Source organism: Ammospiza nelsoni, chromosome 14 (genome assembly GCF_027579445.1).
Source record: "Ammospiza nelsoni isolate bAmmNel1 chromosome 14, bAmmNel1.pri, whole genome shotgun sequence".
In the NCBI taxonomy this organism is placed as follows: Eukaryota; Metazoa; Chordata; class Aves; order Passeriformes; family Passerellidae; genus Ammospiza; species Ammospiza nelsoni.
In genome coordinates, this window is record NC_080646.1 from 17,756,255 (window position 1) to 17,775,808 (window position 19,554).

Sequence of the window (19,554 nt, forward strand, 5' to 3'; positions counted from 1 at the left end):
TTGTGTATTCTCTGCACCCAAACTGTGCTCGTTTCTCAAGTGATAAGGTTAATATTCAGAGGAACAAGAAAAGACAGTTCAAGAGTTCAGAGTGATTTCAAGGCATTCAGAAAGACTCAGGGAAGTGACAATTGCTGGGAGCTCTGCACTTTCCAGAACAATTTTAGTGATGAATAAACTATGATGTGACCAGACTATATGCATAAGAATGGTGTAATGTGCACAAAACAACAGTGCACCAACACATTACAATAAAATCCACTTGTCACAGTAACAAGCCAAGTCGATTTCCTTCCATATGAGAAGGGTTATGAAAAGACTGACATCTTATTTTAATTTCCAGTTTTGTGCAAAACAAACAGCACAGCAACCCCAAGAACAGCACTGGAGACAGGCTGCACCCCACCAGGTGAGCTCATCTGGGTACCCCAGAGCACCAGACAAGTCTGGTTTTTAAACTGGTTTGATCTGAGTCTCTGAGCTAATGGTAGGGTTTATTCTAAATTTAGCAGCACAAATGTGGATGCATGGTACCCTATCTCTACCTGATGCCATTTAAAGAAGGATCCCAAAGTTTGGATGCCTTGGAGATTTCTGGATGGGTAACAAAGTCCAGCAAATGTACCAAAACAACGACTTAGGATATTTTTGTGACATCTGTGTCTGACAGAAGCTGTCGCGTCAAATTCACAGGTTGTTTTCTTCTAAGTTAGTGAACATAATTACAGAGTTTTCTGTGGAGCTTTCAAGACACCAGGCAGTTCCCTGTGCCATATTCCCACAAACCTCCTGCTTTAATATATTCAAAACTAGATTGCCTAGCCCACATGAAAAATCCTTGCAATGACTATACACTTAATAAGTGTAATTCCTTTGTCAGATCTGTACCATGCCACAAAACTAATACCTGTGTAAAAGACATTTTTGTACCTGTTTCTCATAATAATGTCCTGAGAACCCAGGAAAGCCAGAGAGAAAAAAGTAGTGTTAAAATCAATTTCTGGCACATAAAAAAATAATTCTGTATATTGATTAGGTACTCAGAAAGAATTGACTTAATATTGGCATCATTAACATCTAACAGCAAAATTCAGAACAGTCTTCAAGCAAAGGCTACATCAAAAAGCTACAACATTGAGTAAGGGTTGGATAAACAACATCAAGTGCAAGCAGCTACATTTCCTTGTAACTTGTGCACAACACAGTGTTTCAGAATAATATTGTAAGTGTTTAGCCTCAGAAATATAAAAATTTACTTTTTTGATGCAAGTCGTGTGTGAAATCAATTGTGTTGACTAACACAGAATTTGAACATATTTACATCTTCAAGGCTTTCCTGCACTTGACTTTGGGGTAACAAAACCCACTTAGCCCTCACAGTATACATTTTCTCCTCCAATGTGTAAGAATCAGGATTTATTTCTCTGTATAGATCACTAAAACAGCTTTTCCCTTGCAAACGATTCCAGCGCGAGCGTGCATTAAGAACAATAACCACGTAGAAAAGCTGCCACAATGGATTGGGAAAAGCTTTGTCTCTGACAGCCACGCTGGAAGCAGCAGTTGGAGTTCTCAGTCTGGTAAATTCTAGAAAGACTGAACTTGTGGGTTTGGTACTCCCAGAATCCAGGGCTGGCATGGCAGGGCAAGGCAAAAGTGGCTGCAGGTGAAGGCTGCAGTCGTGGTCCTTTGTGCCCAGCGTTACAGAAAGCAAGCTGCAGAAATCCATCCTCAGACCTACCCGCGCCGCAAGAGCGCGATGCGGGCGTGGGTTCTTCCTCCTCCTCCTCCTCCTGGCCAGGACAACGCGCCGGCTCCGGGCTGCGGCCGCTTGCAGGGCAGGGCAGGCGCTCCCCGACGGCCGAGAGCTCTCCCCAGCCCCCTGCGGCGGCCTCAGACATTCCTGTGCTCTGTCAGGCAATGAAAATATCCCCGAGGGGATTAGAGCAGCCCTGGGGAAGAGAGCGGCTCCGAACATCCCCGGCGCACGAAAGGCACCGACGGCTTTGGGGGGGTCACAGGAGCGGGAATGAGCCTCAATCACAGCGCTAACGGGGCGGCTTCAGCCGCTGACAAATTAAGACCTCTAAAAATTCGCTGGTACTTTCACATTCTTGTGGGATGCAGCCAGCGTTTGGAAGCGTTCATTAAGGAGGGCAGAATCCTGCTCTGGCACTTCCACTAAGGGAAAAAAACCACGAGAACAAGCGAAATTAGAAAGCAAAACATCTTTTCCCATTTCCATCCCCGGCACAGGCACAGCCAGCTATCTATTCTTCTCCTATTCAACTTCATACAGAGTGCTCAAGGGTTAAAGTGCTTTTAAAAAAAATTAAGAAAGGAAAACCATCTTTTCTACAATGAGAAACACTTGAGAAAGGCTCCAAGCACCAGGCTAACAAAGAAAACGGTCCTGAAGAAGGAGGCCCTCACTACAGCATTCACCTCCTTTGCCAAGCAAATATATTTAAATAAAATTATTCAATCCCAGTGTGGCTTCCAGGCCACATTAAGGTAGTAACATTCTCCTTAATTATACTCCTTTTCACATCTTTAAAAATCCTTTCAATGTTTACTTGAAAAGCTATTTGCTGACAGCTAGAAAGAGCATACACGTGATCCTTAACAATTCTGGGGTGGGGGGAGAGAGCTGTCCCCTCCCCATGACAGCTCCAACAGCTCAGGGAGCCTCGGGGATGAACAGGCAGACACAAAACCTGAGCAAAGGAGGCTCGGGGACACCTCATTGTCCTCTACAAGCCCCTGACAGGAGGGCAGAGAGGGGCCCCCAGGGGAGGCTGAGGATGGATATTGGGGACAGTCACTGAGGGGCTGTCTGGGAGGTTGGGTACCAGGGACAGCCACTGAGGGGCTGTGTGGGAGGTTGGGTACCAGGGACAGCCACTGAGGGGCTGTGTGGGAGGTTGGGTACCAGGGACAGTCACTGAGGGGCTGTGTGGGAGGTTGGGTACCAGGGACAGCCACTGAGGGGCTGTGTGGGAGGTTGGACAATGGGGACAGTCACTGAGGGGCTGTGTGGGAGGTTGGACAATGGGGACAGTCACTGAGGGGCTGTGTGGGAGGTTGGGTACCAGGGACAGCCACTGAGGGGCTGTGTGGGAGGTTGGACAATGGGGACAGTCACTGAGGGGCTGTGTGGGAGGTTGGACAATGGGGACAGCCACTGAGGGGCTGTGTGGGAGGTTGGGTACCAGGGACAGTCACTGAGGGGCTGTGTGGGAGGTTGGGTACCAGGGACAGTCACTGAGGGGCTGTGTGGGAGGTTGGGTACCAGGGACAGTCACTGAGGGGCTGTGTGGGAGGTTGGGTGTCAGGGACAGTCACTGAGGGGCTGTGTGGGAGGTTGGGTGTCAGGGACAGTCACTGAGGGGCTGTGTGGGAGGTTGGGTGTCAGGGACAGTCACTGAGGGGCTGTGTGGGAGGTTGGGTGTCAGGGACAGTCACTGAGGGGCTGTGTGGGAGGTTGGGTGTCAGGGACAGTCACTGAGGGGCTGTGTGGGAGGTTGGGTGTCAGGGACAGTCACTGAGGGGCTGTGTGGGAGGTTGGGTGTCAGGGACAGTCACTGAGGGGCTGTCTGACCCTGCACAGGCAGTGCTGCAGTCCCCATCTCTGAGGGATTTAGAGGCTGTGTGGATGTGGCACTTGGGGACATGGCTCCATGTGGCCTTGGCAGTGCTGGGGGAAGAGCTGGACTCAGCAATCCAAAGGATTTTTCCAACCTAAACAAACCCATGGCTGTGTGTACATTATCCATCTCACACACCTCCCAAAGACACTGTGAGCAAAGGGAAATACAGGATTTTTCCAGAATTGAAAACAAAAGCCACCAGAAAACAGATCTATACAGAGAATTTCTGATTTAAACTCCAACACAGATTTTAACTACAAGAATTACAGTTTTCTAATTGCTATTTAAGTTTAGCTTGTGGATGGCACAAGATGTCCACATTCCAGAAGTACAGGCTAAGAAAAATCTTTATTTTTGTACACCAAAAATCATGAAGCGACTTCAGGAATATCTCACAGTGTTACAGTCATGCTCAAAACGATCTCCAAGTTATCAGTGCAGTTTCTCAAGAATTTACAAGCTTGAAGTGACTGTCCTATGACCAGAGCAGTTTACATTTTCTGTGCTGAGACCACCAAATTTCTACTTTTAAGCCACGTACAGATGGCACAGACAGTTCTAATCAGACTTCCATGATAAACATTTCTATTGATCATTTTCTGTAAAGAAAATGTTGAAAGTGCAAAAACATATGTAAAAGAGAGGAATGAAATCAGGTCCGGTTCTATCTTTATAGAGATTACAAAGTTAGACACAGGGATGACAGAGGCAGACAAATTAAATACATATCACAGAAACGTTTCTAATTTTAACAAAAAGTTGTGAAATCCAACTTAGCAGCAACTTGGAAGGCAAACTCTGAGGAAAGGCACTGCAGGGTTTACCCGGAGGGGAGGGAGGGAGGAGCTGAGCTAAAAGGAGCAGCAGGCACCTCCCCCAGAACGGTTTATTAAAGCAAGAACCCGGCATCAAAGCACATGATAAATAATTAACGTGCAATGCCTTTGTGATAAGGCACTGAACTTGAGCTTTCTCCTAAGGTAAATGATTTGTAAATGCAAATTTGTCCAGCTGCTCCTTTCCTGCATCAAAAGCCTGCTCAAAGATAGCATTTATGAGCTATTTTTGTCAAATATTTATACTATCTTAATCAGGTTTTGAGTCATGTGTGTGCCGTTTGTATACAAAAGCCCAGGGCAGTTACAGTTACATAAACTAAAGGGTTTGGGGGTAGCAAAGTTGGGGTTTGCCTCCTGGTCTATTCAAGCTCACTCTTTAATTACCCCACCTCATTCACAGTGAGCAGTAACCCACCTGCAGAGACCATTCCAGCTCCATTCCTCAATCCATCTTTCCCTGCACATGCAGATCACAAGGCTTGGAAACAAGTATCACATTTTTTTTATTCTAAAAGCATTTAGGAAATGGCACCTCAAAACGAAATGACATCTGCACAGCCACCACTGAAGGCTGTGTTACAGCCTTGGAAGGGTATAGAAGCAATTACAGCAGGAGCATGGACGTTTCTGATTCCAACTGCTGTAAGTCTGCACGAATGTAACTGTTATTATCATTAAAGGCTGAAGAATGAATTAAATGTGGCTCTGCTTTCACAGTGATACCCAGTTTGGTCAGCATCTAACACCTGCCTATCAATCTCCAGGAAAACTGCCTGAAGAGGAATTTGCCAGGCAATAAAGCAAACAGGGTTCTTGTTAGCTTAGAATTCCAAAGCTCTGCCTAAAAAGCTGTAGCAGCTTCCTGAAAACAGAAATATTCCTGCACCTTTGCAGAGGATGGTAATGCCTCCTTACCCACACAGCACCTCTGGACAGCCCTGAAAGAAAATATTAAGTCCTGTTTCTGACACCACTTCTGAGAAAGCTTGAAGAAAACCAGCAGTAACACACAGGGCAGTTCCCTGGCTACAAGGTATCTGAAAGGTCTTAAAACTTTGTAACTTAAAACCACTTCTAGGTTTTGCTGTAGGACAAGAGTCACCCAAATAAATTTTCAGTCTTTGGGTTACTGATATAAAGCAGCAACTCAACCTACCATCCCCTCACTACACTGAAAGACTGCACAAGTTACAAGAAATCAGCTGCCAGTAACATGGCAGGTCACTGAATGTGTGGTGATTTGACTTCCAGTTCACTCATTCTGGAAATCCAGCTTTGCCTCCCAAGGGAATCACAGTCAGGGGCAGTGAACCCAGCTCTGCACTTGGCAATGGTTCCACGAGGCTCTCAGCACCACCACCGAGGCACAACCCACAAAGACCAGCTATTATTTTATTTTTTAAATGAACACCATCACCTCCACTCATGGTGCTCACACACAACAACCAAGAGGCCTTCAGCACACAAGCTCAGAATGATGAAGTTGCTCACATGACAGGAGCTAAATTACATTTAAGCAATCAATATGCTCCATATATTCATCTGTAATAACAGAAACAAGCACTTGATAACCTTTCAAATCCCTCTGAAAAAACAATGATGTCTTGAATGGGGAAAACTTGGAGAAAATGCTTAAGATCACATGAGACAAAAGTAAAGGCAAAAATCTACTTCTTACAGGTCCTTATTTTAGTAAATGAGTAAAGGACATGCTTGAAAATGCTAAAGCCATAAAGTCTGCCCAGGATAAATTTGCAAGCAAAGATGAAACCCCAAAGCCCAGGCTCAGGCTCTGCTAGAGCCCTGAGCAGTGGTGCCTCCACAGAAGTTCCAGAGAGAACAACAAACAGCACAAACCAGATTGCACCCAGAGATCAGATCTAGCACAGATTTCCAGCTCCTGGGAATGCTGCCTTTTTCCATTCAGACTGATTTCCTCAGTGAAATGAAAATCTGGCAACAACAGCAAAGAAAACAACTGGAAAACATTACTTTAGAAACCAACACTTCAGATTTGGGGCTGTTCATGCTGTTACCATGAGCACACAAGATTCCAACTGAGCTGAAGCAGGGAAAGCCTTTAACCAGCGCTACCTAGAATGTGGAATGCACTGGATCCTGCTCGGGGTGCATCTGATGCCTGGTTCTCCTCTTTCCACATTCAGAAGTCAATTTTCCCCTCCAGAAGTCTCAGAGGTGAAATACAAAAACCTCTATTCACATGCTGTGGTGTTGCCTTGCAGATTCTGGCCCTCAGTTTAGAGCAGACCTACAATATTTACATCACCTACAAGAAATCCTATATATCTGCGCTCACAGACAACACATTGAAATAGGGAGAACACAAACCCACACTCAGTGGAACTGCCAAGGTGTTGCAGCTGTGCCAACAGGACACTCCATTTTCTGCACTTATGGTTTGTGTGGGTTTTCTTTCATCCACATCTCCAAAAAGTTACATAAAACCACAACACAAGCTGGTTACCAAATCACTGCAGGTATCTCAACCATCTCTTATCTCATACTAGCCAGGTATTTTTCAAAACCTACCATAACTTCAAATAAGGAGATAAGTAAAAAGAATCCATAGCAACAGAAGAACTATAGAAGCTAAAATGAAGGCTCTGAAGACCTGAAGTAGGTATGAGCAAACAAGAACATGTGAAGATTTGGATAAATAAACTATTTTACACTTCAAACAGAAGACAAGCCTTGTCAGATTCCAGAAAAGGAAGCAACTCGGGAAAATGATGAAGGAGGGCTGTCCCACCTAAAATCTGTGGTGCAGTCTCTATGTGCTCTTAATGCTAATGAAAATAGTGTCCCATAAAATGTATTAAATTTGCTGTTGCAAATGATTAAGAACAGATGCTGTGATTTCAGCTGGAATCCTGGGACTGTCTGTCCCTTCAGCACAGACAAGGCACAGGGGCTGGCAGAGGCTGGTATATCAATCAGCCCCAGGATCTCTATCTCTGCATCACCAACATCTCCTTCAGTAAAAAGGGGTAACCAAGACAAATCAAAACACTTTATCTGCTCTGCAGAACCACCAAGAACACAGCACAACAGAGCCCAGTGCAGGCAGGGAGCAGTTTTCCACGTCCTCAGCTCCCCACCAGCCACCCCAGCACTTCACTTCAACTTCATTTTACCCTGAAAAAAATAACCATGCCATCCTGAGCCATTCAGCTGGCTGCCATTCTCCTCTCTCTTGAGGGCTGGTTTGGCTGTCAAGAGTGCTCCCATTTCCCTCACAACCATACTGGCACACCCTACAACACTTTAATTTTTCTTATGATTCCAACCAGGTTTCCATGAAGTGCTGCCCTTCCAGGACTTCATTATTGATACAGGGATGACTGTGAAAGTCCAGGCCCCAAAAAGCCACAGCACAGCTGTTAAAAATGACACATTACACAAGACAAGCATCATGAATCGAGGTTCCCTCTGGACTTCTGCAAGTGAGTACATTCAGAGCTGTCAGGCCTCCATCCTTCTCTGAAACCACAACCTGTTGGGCAGTTTTGCATTTTTTTTCCCCTCAAGGCTAAGTATTTTAAGATGAAACATGTAGCTTTATTCCCACTTCAGAACCAGAGAAACAAATGAAATTTTAGCGTGGGAAAAGAAGTTACAAACCAAAGCAGTAATTAAAGCTGAACTGAGAATTGGTTAGCAATCTGAAAATGAACTTTCATGAAACATTTCTTTCTCAATGAATTTGCTAATAAATAATGCACAGTTTCTGAGAAAGTTTCAGTCTATAGATCTGGAATCTATATGCTGTAACACATAATATTAAGATGAAAACGGTGACATGAGAGACACAATGTTATTTTGCTCACAGTGCTGTTCATACTCCAATCCCATGCCAATCCCCACCCCAGCAGAAAGCAGTGGCAGTGTTCCCTGTGCCCATGTCACCCTTCCCTGTGCCCATGTCACCCTCTCCCTCCTGCCAGCACGGGTACTGATGCAGGCAGAAAAGCAGGGATCTGATTCAATTCTCCACATGCTCCACAAACACCCAGGAAAGCCAAGGAAGGGCACAGAACCCCTCCCTGCAGTGGCACTGCCAGCCTGGAACACTGACACTAAACACCGAAATGGGATTAACACTTGGCTACAACTTCATCTTGCCCGTGTTTCCTATCTGGCCCAGCACATTCCTGATGGAGGACTCACAAATCAATAACAAAATACCTGGATTTTCTGCAAGGTGAGCACTCACAGCCCACCACTAAAAATTCCAATCCCCACAGCACTAGAGCGTACAACAAACTGCTGAGGTGTCTCACCACAGCAAAAAATGGTTCTGCATGCAGTTTTCCTTTATTTCCAGTTTTTTATACTTCCTTCCTTGCCTGTTTTCAAACTGGAACATTTGGCTTTATAAATCACTTTTGGAAATATTTCATCTTCTTGTTAACACCCAGCTTTCCTCTCTGCTATGCACAACACTACAACAGCCATAATTCCAAGTAATTATTCAGTTCTTTAAGACAAGTGGGTGTGGCATGTGGGGACATGGTTTAGTGGTGCACTGGGCATTGCTGAGGAAATGACTGGACTCGATCTTGGAGGGCTTTTCCAACCTAAATGATTCTGTGATTCTTCTGTTTGTTTTTTTAAAGCCATGTGACCTCTCTTAAAATTCTGAAGACAAGCTAGACTCCACTGCTCAATTTTAAAAGTCATGACAGGTCTAATGACTTCAATGACTTTTGGCAGGCTGTTCTACTTTTAGAAGGAATATCCAAACACCTCTATTTGTGGCTCTCCCTTCCTCACTACAGTTACATTCTAAGGTTTCAATGCACAAACCACAGGGCCGTGTTAAGAGGAGATGTTTGGGCTCATTAACTACAGAGGAAAGCCAAGAAGGATGAAGCTTATCCAGAGCTTGACTCCATCTCAGTCCAAGTGGAAGCAAGCTGTGGGACAATTACACTGAGAACTAGGGAATGAAAAAAACCTGGAAGCTGCCTCCAAGTGCTCAAGTCTGTTAGTGATGGCAGCAACACAAAGGTGCCTCTGCCAAAAGGAAGATGAAAGGAAGAAATGGAACCAACACAATCAGAGCTGGAGCTTTTATTTCCCAGACAATGTAGGGAGCAATGCTGTGTTATAAATACACAATCTGAAACATAGAAAGATAATAAAGATATTGGATTTATTCATAGTGTCACATAAACATGAAGACAAACTGAGATTTACCATGGCTCAAAATACCATCATAAAGTACACAACAAATACAGCAAAACTTGCCCAGAAAAGCACTCATTAAATGGCTGGGAACTCCATGCAGAACATGAAATGAATGGAAGCTGGAGATAAGCACAAAGTCTCCTCAGAACCATATCAAGTCTAAGTTAAATATGTTAACAGGCAAGGCTGCGCTGGTGCAGCCCTCAGCACAGCCTGCTCACCCCGAGGTCAGCAGCAGCACTGGACACATGTCACCAGTTAAAAACACATCAAACCAGACAAATCCATCAAAGTATCGCAATAATAACGGTGACAACTGTGCTGGCTGCGCTCTGACCCAGTGTCACCAACCCTGACAGCTCCAAGGCATCCAAGACAGGCAGCAGGCAAAAAACAAAGGTAAAATATATTTGGACTCCAGATATATGAGCTAGAATTAAAACCTCTTGTAAGTGACACCAATTTCTAAGCCAAAAAGAAAGTAAAAAAAACAAACAGATGGCAAAGTCCAACTGATGAAGCACTGAAACCCCCAAGGATATCAAGTACTACTAGGAGAGACAAAGGGAAATTTTAAGGGACCAGCAGGCAGAAGTACAAAAACATGGGGGTTTAAAATAATAACAAAACCAAACATAATAAAGACACAGTAAGCTCCACAGCCATATACATAACAATTAAAATCTGATCTAACTACAACAGACAGTAGTGCACAATTTCTTTGAGCAGAGGGATGAATTAGTGGGTAATTTAATCAAAAAACAGCCTTTCCACTTTTAAAAGATCTCCAAACAAAATTGTATGACTAGAGGATACCAAAAATTATCACCCAACTGCCATGCTTTGATGAGACCCAAAAGAACTGAGTCATCAAAATCCACACCACCAACAACAGTCCATCACACAAGCTAAAACCTCTGCAATGCACTAAGGAAAAGAAGATCAATAGATTAAAATGTACAAATGAAGAAATTCAGGGTAAGCAGACACATCTGAATTTCTGCAGTAGTAACCAGCACCGAGCCAGCTGCACAAACAGCTCCAGAGTGAAGAAAATTCACAGCTAACATATGGAGAACAACACACTTGGAGGGGCAAAAAGCTCTCTCCATTGTACAATTCACTGTTTTTAAATCAACTTAAAATGAAATTTCTCACTGGAAAACTATGAAAGCTAGAATGTCAGAGGAATAGGAAAATAAAACATTGTTAAATGACTGAATGACCACTACATTCCTTCCCAAAAATGCCATGCTCAGTCTTGGTCACATCACAACAGCAAACCCAAAGCTGAACCAGGAAAGTTCAGAGATTGGCAGTGAGAATCAGTGATGCCATTAAAAAATACCCAAGTTTATGTATTTGGAGCCCAGTGAGTTCCCAGATGGGCAGTCCTGTGTGAACAGCACCTTAATGGATTTAACTCATTTCTTTCCTACTCATACACCCAATCCCAAAACATTCAGCAGCAACAAGTGAAGTGATAAGTTTAGTGTGATGTAAAAAGAAAAAAATCCTCTAGAGTAATTTATTACTTTTCATTAAAATTAAACCTCTTCTCTTTTTGCACAAATCAAACAGCTTGTGGTTGTTACACACTCCAGGGAATTACCCAAAATCCCAAGAAAGTTTAGCAGCAGAAAATTCCAATTCCTTCATTGCCTTTGGTAAGGGCAGCTTTAATGAGGAAAAAAATATATTTTAACTGATGCAAAAAGGATTTATCATAAATTGATAGTCTGCTTCTTTTGTAAAATTAAGATGCTCCTCTGCATGAATACTAAATGGTAAAAACCCTGGAAATTAAAGCACCTAATAGATCACATAAAGCAGGCTTACAGTTTTCCTACACAACCCTGCAACTGTACACATACAAATCAGGCTTATCTATTTATATGGAATTAATCAGGATTACCACTTTCATCTTGGCAATTTCACTGGAGGATGAAATCAATAGCACCCAATCAGTAAAATATGACTGTTTCCACTGCTCTGAGGCATTTGCTCTATTAAGAACTATTCTGCCTTTTTAAAAAAATCAATAGCCTGGGGCATTATGTTTCAATATTGGAGAGCCAGAGGTGTGTCTGACTCTGGCAGGACAATCCCAGTGTTTGAGAGCTCTCCCCTCTCAGCCTGGCACACAGAGAGGCAAACACGGGCCTGTGCCTCCATGGCCATTCCCAAAGGCTGCACTGAGACTTGGGGCTCTCAGGGGCTGAACACCTAATCCACACCCCTTGGAGGAAGGTGAAAACCCCTCTGCATCCAGCATGGAAGCTGCAATCTGAGCCCACTGAGACCCCTACAAACTGGCTAAGCCAAAGTGGAGTTTCCCTTCCACCAAGAGACATCCCAAGACCGGCAGGGATTCCTCATGGGAAACCAGCACCAACCAGTTACAGCTCCTCATAGGCAATGCAAAGTGCATTTAAACATCCTGCATCCAGAAAACCACTGCATGCTTAGAGTTGGCTACAAACACTGGCACACATTTTACACACCAAATCATCTCCATGACATTGGTGATGATAATAAAATTCACTTTCAAACGCCCCGTGACACTCAGGCTGATTTTGCCCAAGTTAAATGTTTTAATAGCGTGAAAGCAAACCTTAAGCAGAATATTGCACTGCTCCTTGTGTAGTTCTCCTCAACTCCCACTTCATTTTCTCTCTCATTTATTATCACTCTCCTTCTCTTGGCCATACAACAAACTCCAGCTAGGTGCCTACAGAGTCTCCAGCCTTCTGTGACCATCTCTGGCTGAAGGTCAACCTCGTGTAAATCACAAGGGCATTTTATCATCAGGAACAACCAAATACTCTTATTTGTATAAGGAAATATCTACCATAGGTAACTTCCTTACTCACACTGATAAGGTAACACAAGGTAACTAAGCCAAGTTGTTTTTTTTATGACACTTTTTGTTTGCTGCTTTTCACCATGATGAACACTAGGCACAGGTGTGCACACACCTGACAACTCTGGAACTGAAGTGTTAGTTTATTAGGAAAGCTTCATAAGCCAGTCAAGTAATTCTCTTAGCTGAGTAATAAACATGCAGTGCAAAAGCCACATGCAACCTGTCCATATGGAACAGGAATATCAAGCAGGGAGAGCGGTGCTTAACTGACTTGGGACGTAACCGAGACCAGAATATTTCTGCTCTATTTTTAACTGGGGATATAATTAGAAATAATCAAGCAGCACACACACAACAGAAACAAATGACAACCTGCTGTTTCTAGGGACCCAGCTGATCTGTGCTGCCATCCTCAGCTTTCCATCCCCCCATTGCTCCCCAGGAGGAGCATCCCATCAGCAGCACCTGGATGCACTTCCCAGCTTGCTGCTCACAGACCCCTTCAGGTCTGGGCTCCTCCTGCAGCTCCAGGCCCAGCAACTGCTAACTCTGCTCCACTGGGACTTCCCAAAGCAGCAGCTTGTCCTCTAAAAGCAAAATACATACCAACTCCAAGGACTTCAGCAATACCAGGGAGAGGCAGAACAAATTTCCTGCTTCTGAATAATCTCATTTGCAATCTTAATGGTGTATACAGGCTATCACAGCTTTCCTATTAAAATTAGGTGACACCAGCTTCATTTTTATTTCTAATAATGCAATCTGTATAGATCCAAGTTTTTGTGCTTATCTCAACTCAGTTACAAACAGTTATAGGAGGCAGGATTTAGCTTAATTTGATGCTTCTTCCTGACTTGTTTTATTCCCTCAGCTAAGTGAAATGCTGTCCCAATTCCAAAATCAGCAGCTCATCTTGCCTTATCTGCAGAGCAACCAGCTACAATGGAAAACACACTGCTGTTTGCAGACACACAAATAAATGAAGTTATACAGTTTTCCCCTAAAATAATTCAGCTGCACTCTTTTCTTCTTCAGAGCCAGGATGAGCTATTTATAAACAGGATCAAATGTCCCTCCAACACACATGACTCCATACAAAGAATACAAGCTTCCAAATCTGCAACTTCTGCTCATTTATGGCACTTTGACCCACACCAAAATGCCAGCATTGGGGTTTTTTTGCATTAAAACCCCCTGATCTGGACATACAAGCAGCACTTCAGCCTTGGCAAGGAGAGCTGTGGGTCCCACAGCCAAAGCTCCACCTGGACCTACAAAGCTGCTGTTCCTCTGCCTCTCCAGCCCTCAGCATCAGCCTGAGGAGGCTCCTCCAGCATCCGGGAGAGATCAGGCTGCACCCAGAGCATGGAACAGAGGCCAGCACTACCCCCTCACATCTGAACTCCAACAGGAGAACTCATGCCATGGAACAGCTGCACCCAAGTCTGCTCTCCTGTGAGCACCTGCCCATATAAAAGTATGTGGAACATCCTGGATTTAAGAAAAACTACTGGCAATTAGATGGGAAATAGTGGGAACTAAAATGAACTCCATCCACTACACATCCTCTCTATTGAGACAAAGAGCTAAGAGAGCCTTTCTCCCTTTCCTCTGAGTAACTGGTGCAAACACCCTCAGACAGGGAAAGCCCAGCTCCTGGTGCTCCCCAGGGATCCCACAGGACACATCCATGGACACAAGAGGAGGAGCTCACCTGAACTTCCACGATTTCCACACTGATACTCCTAAATTCCTGCTCCAATGAAGGTTTTATTCCACATCATCCCCCCTCTGCAGACTCAATTCACATATTTGGCTCCAACAGACAAAACTTCACCTATTCATTTGATTTCCTCAAACCATAAAAGATTATTTTAAACTAGCAAAGAGCTACTAACGCAACCATGAGACCACTGAGCTGTCAGGAGAGCAGGAATATCAGAAAATAATCACTACGTGGCAAGATTTTACACATAACAAAGTAACTTATCTGTTACACATGTTCTGCAGATTGAGTCAAACTGTAGTATTTTTCAAAAGAAAAAAATCTACTTCAGACCTGGAATCTGTAAAGTTTGTACCGTGTAAGAGGATAAATAAAAATATTCCCATCAACAGGAGTCAGCTCACATGGTTCCATCAGTGGTGCCCAAGATGAGAACCACCGTGGAAGATCCTGCCTGATGTGATTTGAAACAGAACAATTACACCATTTAATGTCAGAATTTAACCATTCTTACTTTCCCAAATTGCTAAAAAACACTCATTTGACCAGCAGTTTTTCCCATATTCCATTTGCACAGAGCTCTCTCTTAAAATATCAGGATTCAATCAACCTACAGGGAGTATTTTTTTTTAATCCCAGCACTCAGCATTCAAGACCAGATTTTCTTTCAAGCATCCTACTAGCTTATTGCTGGCAAAAAGGAAATAAAGAAGTTACTTTTTAAAGCCAGCATTTGGCATAACGAGCAGATAACATCGCTGCAAAGCTAAGGAGGCTTCTGTGGTATTAATGGTCTCATGCAAGGGCTTTTGAGAGAGCCTTCTCCTGCCTCACCTGGCTGAGATTACGTTTTCCGTAGCCTATAAAGAACCAGGATTCAATCATGGACCATTAAAGACAACAATGGTAAAAGGTGTGAGAACTACCGCGGCTGAAACGCTGCCAGACCGCTCATTTCTGGGCTACTGCGGCAGTTCCCAGGCAAGTTCCTCTCTCTCCACAGGTTGCCGGTACCGAGTCCGTGCCGCTTCCAGCAGCCCTCCCGAGCCGGGGCAGAGCCCGCCCGTGCGCGGCTCCCCTCAGGGGTGAGCTGCAAGGCTGATTCCCCTCAGGTGTGCCCTTCTCCCCTCAGGGGTGAGCTGCAAGGCTGATTCCCCTCAGGTGTGCCCTTCTCCCCTCAGGGGTGAGCTGCAAGGCTGATTCCTCTCAGGTGTGCCTGGCTCCCCTCCCCGGTGAGGTGCAAGGCTGATTCCTCTCAGGTGTGCCTGGCTCCCCTCCCCGGTACCAGCGAGTTGGGAGCACAGGTGGGTGAAGCGTTCAATCCGCCGCAGAAGGGGCTCCAGATGTCCCTTGTTCGCGGGGAGGCACCGCCGCCGCTCCCCGAGGCTCGCAGTGGCCCCTGCTGGTGCCCGCACGGGGGGAGCGGAGCGGGCTCAGCCCCTCGGCACCGCTCGCCCTGCCGGGGCCGCCCCGGGCCCCGCCGCCCCCCGGACCCCTCCGCGCCCCCTCACAGCTCCGCGCCCGCCGCCGCCGGGGTCTCGCCGCGCTCTTACCCGTCAGGAGGCTTCGGGAGCCGCTCCGCGCCGCGGCGCCGGTCGGTGCGGGCTGCGCGAAGAGAAGGGCGATGCACAGGGAGCCGAGGAGCCGCCGGGCTCTCCGCGCCGCCATCGCTCCACTCCCCGCGCCCGGCAGCCGGGCTGCACCCAGCGCCAGCCCCTCCCCCGGGGGGCTCCTCCTGCCTTCCTTCCCTACCGGGCGGGTTGCGCGGAGGCGGCGGAGGGAGAGCGGCGGGCGGGCGGAGCGGCCGCGCTCCCTCCCTCACTCCATCGCGGGCCGGGCTCCGCCGCTCGCTCGCTCCGTTCCGTCCCTCCCTCAGACGGACCCCGCGGGGCGCGCGCCGCCTCCCGCCCGCCCCCGCCTCGCGCATGCGCGCGCTCCTCCCCTCCCGCCCCCGACCCCCGCGCCAGGTGTGCGCGCGCCCGCCCCCCCGCGCGCGCCACCGCGCCTGCGCGTGCGCCCGCGGGGGGGCGGGGCCGCCGCCCTCTCCTGAGGGGCGACGCTTTGCCCCCCCCCCCCCCCCCCCCTTCAGGCGTTCGGTGCGTAAAGTTCGTGGGTTTTAAGGCAATAAATCCATGTTTTCCCCTCTCCTGGACCAGCTCAGCATGAGTGCGAGACCTGCGCGTTTTCCACACGTAAAAACATGGAAAACCAGACGGTTCGGCACCAATCCGGGTATCCCCGCTATGTGGCGAGCCGGAGGGTGTGGGAAGAGGGAGCCCTGCTCTGCCATGGTGCTGGTTACCAGCGATCCAGAGCCGCCCAGAAACCCGAAATGGAGCTAAATGCAGAAAAATAACTTGCGGAAACTTGTTTTCTTTGGGAGCGACTCTGCTGCTCTGTTCGGGATGCCGCCTCTCCCAGTAAACATGCTTCTCAAAGATAAATAACGTGAAGAAAAGGCCAGACATGCTCCGAAAAGGCAAATGCGATGTATTTTCATCCTCCTGGGGGTAATTAGTTTTATACAGCATTTGCCATTCAAATCCAAATCACTGGAATGCCGCATCGTTACCAGCCCGTTCCAGCCCTACTGCCACATCCAGGCTCCTTAGAAAGGACACAATAAAAACTATAAATATACATTCCTCCTTTATTAATCATATGGAGCGTACCCTGATATTTTTTCCATCTCAGCTTGTTTCCCACTAAATTATATTTTTACAATGCACACGGTGTCCTTGCTCATTTTATTATTGACTAATTGAATCGTCTCGTTCAGGACATAAATTATATGGGACCGGGGCTGGAGGTAACCAGGACAGAGCCAGACCCGCAGGACATGTAACATGGGTACATCCCCTGCAAAACACGTTGCAAAACATTTAACAACGAATTTTAAATTTTTTGTTCCAAAAATCCAGGCTTTTACGCTGGTTGTGAGACTCCTGTTAAGGAAAGTTTCCCTTGGTAACCTCGGTGTGTGTGGCAAGGGTGTCCCTCTTGTTGCGGGCAGCTCTATATTCCCGTGAAATTCTTCTTGATCCAGCAGGATTTGCAGATTTGTTTATGGAGAGGGTTTTGTGCGAGGCAGAGGCTGGCAGAGTGCTCAGTGCCCCAAACGCAGGTGTGGATTCTGCCGTACAGGGAATGCACACAGTGAATTAAACGCTGACGTGACTGCAAAGCACCAGCTAATACAGGTGTCTGAGGCGTCTCTCCTTGTGAAGCTTGCTTCATTATTTTATGTTTCTGTCAGGAAACAGGGGGTTTGGCCACTAAAATTATCCCGGGGCATTTTCACAATGGAATAATTACCTCCTCAGAAGGATGTTTGGGTTTCTCCAGCTTACCCTTGCCGAGCTATGCTGCTATCTGATATGCTACAAGGATTACCAGCAACCAGCTGCAATTTATCCTGAAAATGGAAGCGGTGATTAAAAGGCAGGACTGGTAGTGTAACTCCTATTAAAGCTGGTTAGCAATTCCCATCATAAAATCCTGCCCTCAGTCGCATTTAATAGGGCCAGACTAACCACTGTGCTGAAATTTAGGCATCTGAAGTTCATACCTTGGGTTAAATTATAAACATTTCTCCTTCTGTTCCTTCTGTCAGGAATTTTCTAGCCTGAAAATGAGAGTGGTCACTTTGTCAGAGGTGTTCCCTCAAACCCTGCTATGAAAACCCTCCTGAAATCCTGCTGGTTCTTGGCAGGAGCTTCCTGGTGTTCCCACTCCCCAGCAGCTCCATCCTCAGCACAGCCCAGGGCTGTGGGATCAGGGCTGGAGCTGCAGCTCCAGTTCCTGGCTGCTCTGGACCATGCCATGTCCGCAGGTAGGAAGGGCAGACCTGTCCTTCCAGTCTTCTTGGGAAACACAGAGCAGGAAGCTCCTTGAAAAACACACACTGGGGACAGGAACTGGGGCTGGGACAGGTAAGTTGGCAGGCACAGAGGCTCTGGAGAGAGACAGGTTCTCCAGGGTGGTGAAAGGGAATGAGCAGCCAGAAGGAAAAACAGGTCTGCCTGGAGGGAGGGATAAAGCAAAGCTCCTAAGAAGGAGTCTGGAAGCCAGGCTGCTGGGAGAAGGCTTTAAACCAGAGTGGAAATGGGAGAATTGCTGGGAGGAAGACGTGCAGCCTGGCAGGACTGGGAGCTGTCCCTGAGCTCTGATCATGGTTTGAGGGAGAGCTTGCTGGGCAAAAGGATCAGATGGAAGAGCTGGGAAAAGGACCCCAAGGCTGGGTGTAGGATGCAACAGGACCTGTGGGAAGAGGGAATTCACTGGGACAGTGATGTAGTAATGGGAATGACAGAAACTGGGGCAGAGCAGAAAGGTGAGGACTTGGGAATGGAAATGCACACCACCTGGAAAGCAGTCAGCAGTACCTGAAATACACTGAGCATGTGCCTCACCCCCTTGGAGTGCTGGAGCTTGTGCCAGCCATGACATCCCTCATCACAGAGGGAAATTTCCACATTGCTGATGGCCTGCATCGATGTCAGCTCAGGATTACATTACTGGGGTTATCTCTACATGGGAAAGAAGTACATATTCAATAAAGCAACAGTAATCAGGCTGCACTGCAACACACTCCCCAGTTATCAAACACCAGGATAAAGGCAACCAGTGCACAAGGATATGCCAGGCTCAGACACTCAGCCAAGGTCAGAGAACCCAGGCAAGTGCCCCAACAACTTCCACCTCATTTACTGCAAAAATCAGATGTGGGTATTTTATGCACCTTGTGAGGAACTGCTGGGCAAGCAAGCAAGTGGGTGGGGCAAGTGACTGCTGCTCCCAGAAAGGATTTTTAGCCTCTGGAATCTGTGGGATGCAAAGCACAGTCCCTAAACAGACCTGCCCAGCGCTGCACTGATTGTGCAGTCAGCACTGCCCAAGTGCCTGGGCTCACATTTTGAAGCCTGACTTGCAGAAATGAAGAACTCTTGCAGATAAATCTGCAATAACTGAGAATTTCTACAACTTCTGACTCAATTAGATGCCTGGCCATGTTCTATTTTCTGACAAAATCAGGCCATTGAATATTTCTAATTGGATCTCTGAAATGAAAAGATATTTTTTACTATTCTATCTGTACACCCGAGTTCCTCGCCTGTAAAATAAGGGCAACACCAGTTCTCGCTACAGTGTTGAGAAAATGAATTAGAGTTTGTGAAGCACTTGGATACCATAGTGATGAGTCCCATGGAAAAGCTCGGGAGGAAATGAATAAATCTGTCTTCAGAACAATATTTGAATAGT

At 46.4% G+C, this 19,554-nt stretch overlaps 1 protein-coding gene across 1 annotated transcript in view; it reads right to left on the reverse strand.

The window, feature by feature from the left end:
• The window catches only part of NEO1 (neogenin 1), a 174,772-nt gene extending 158,608 nt beyond the window's left edge, over window positions 1–16,164 (reverse strand). The window contains exon 1 of the mRNA XM_059482445.1: window positions 15,846–16,164. Within this exon, the coding sequence (XP_059338428.1) occupies window positions 15,846–15,960 (115 nt within the window). The 5' untranslated portion in view covers window positions 15,961–16,164. The remainder of the gene's footprint in view (window positions 1–15,845) is intronic.
• Between the last annotated feature and the right edge of the window lie 3,390 nt (window positions 16,165–19,554).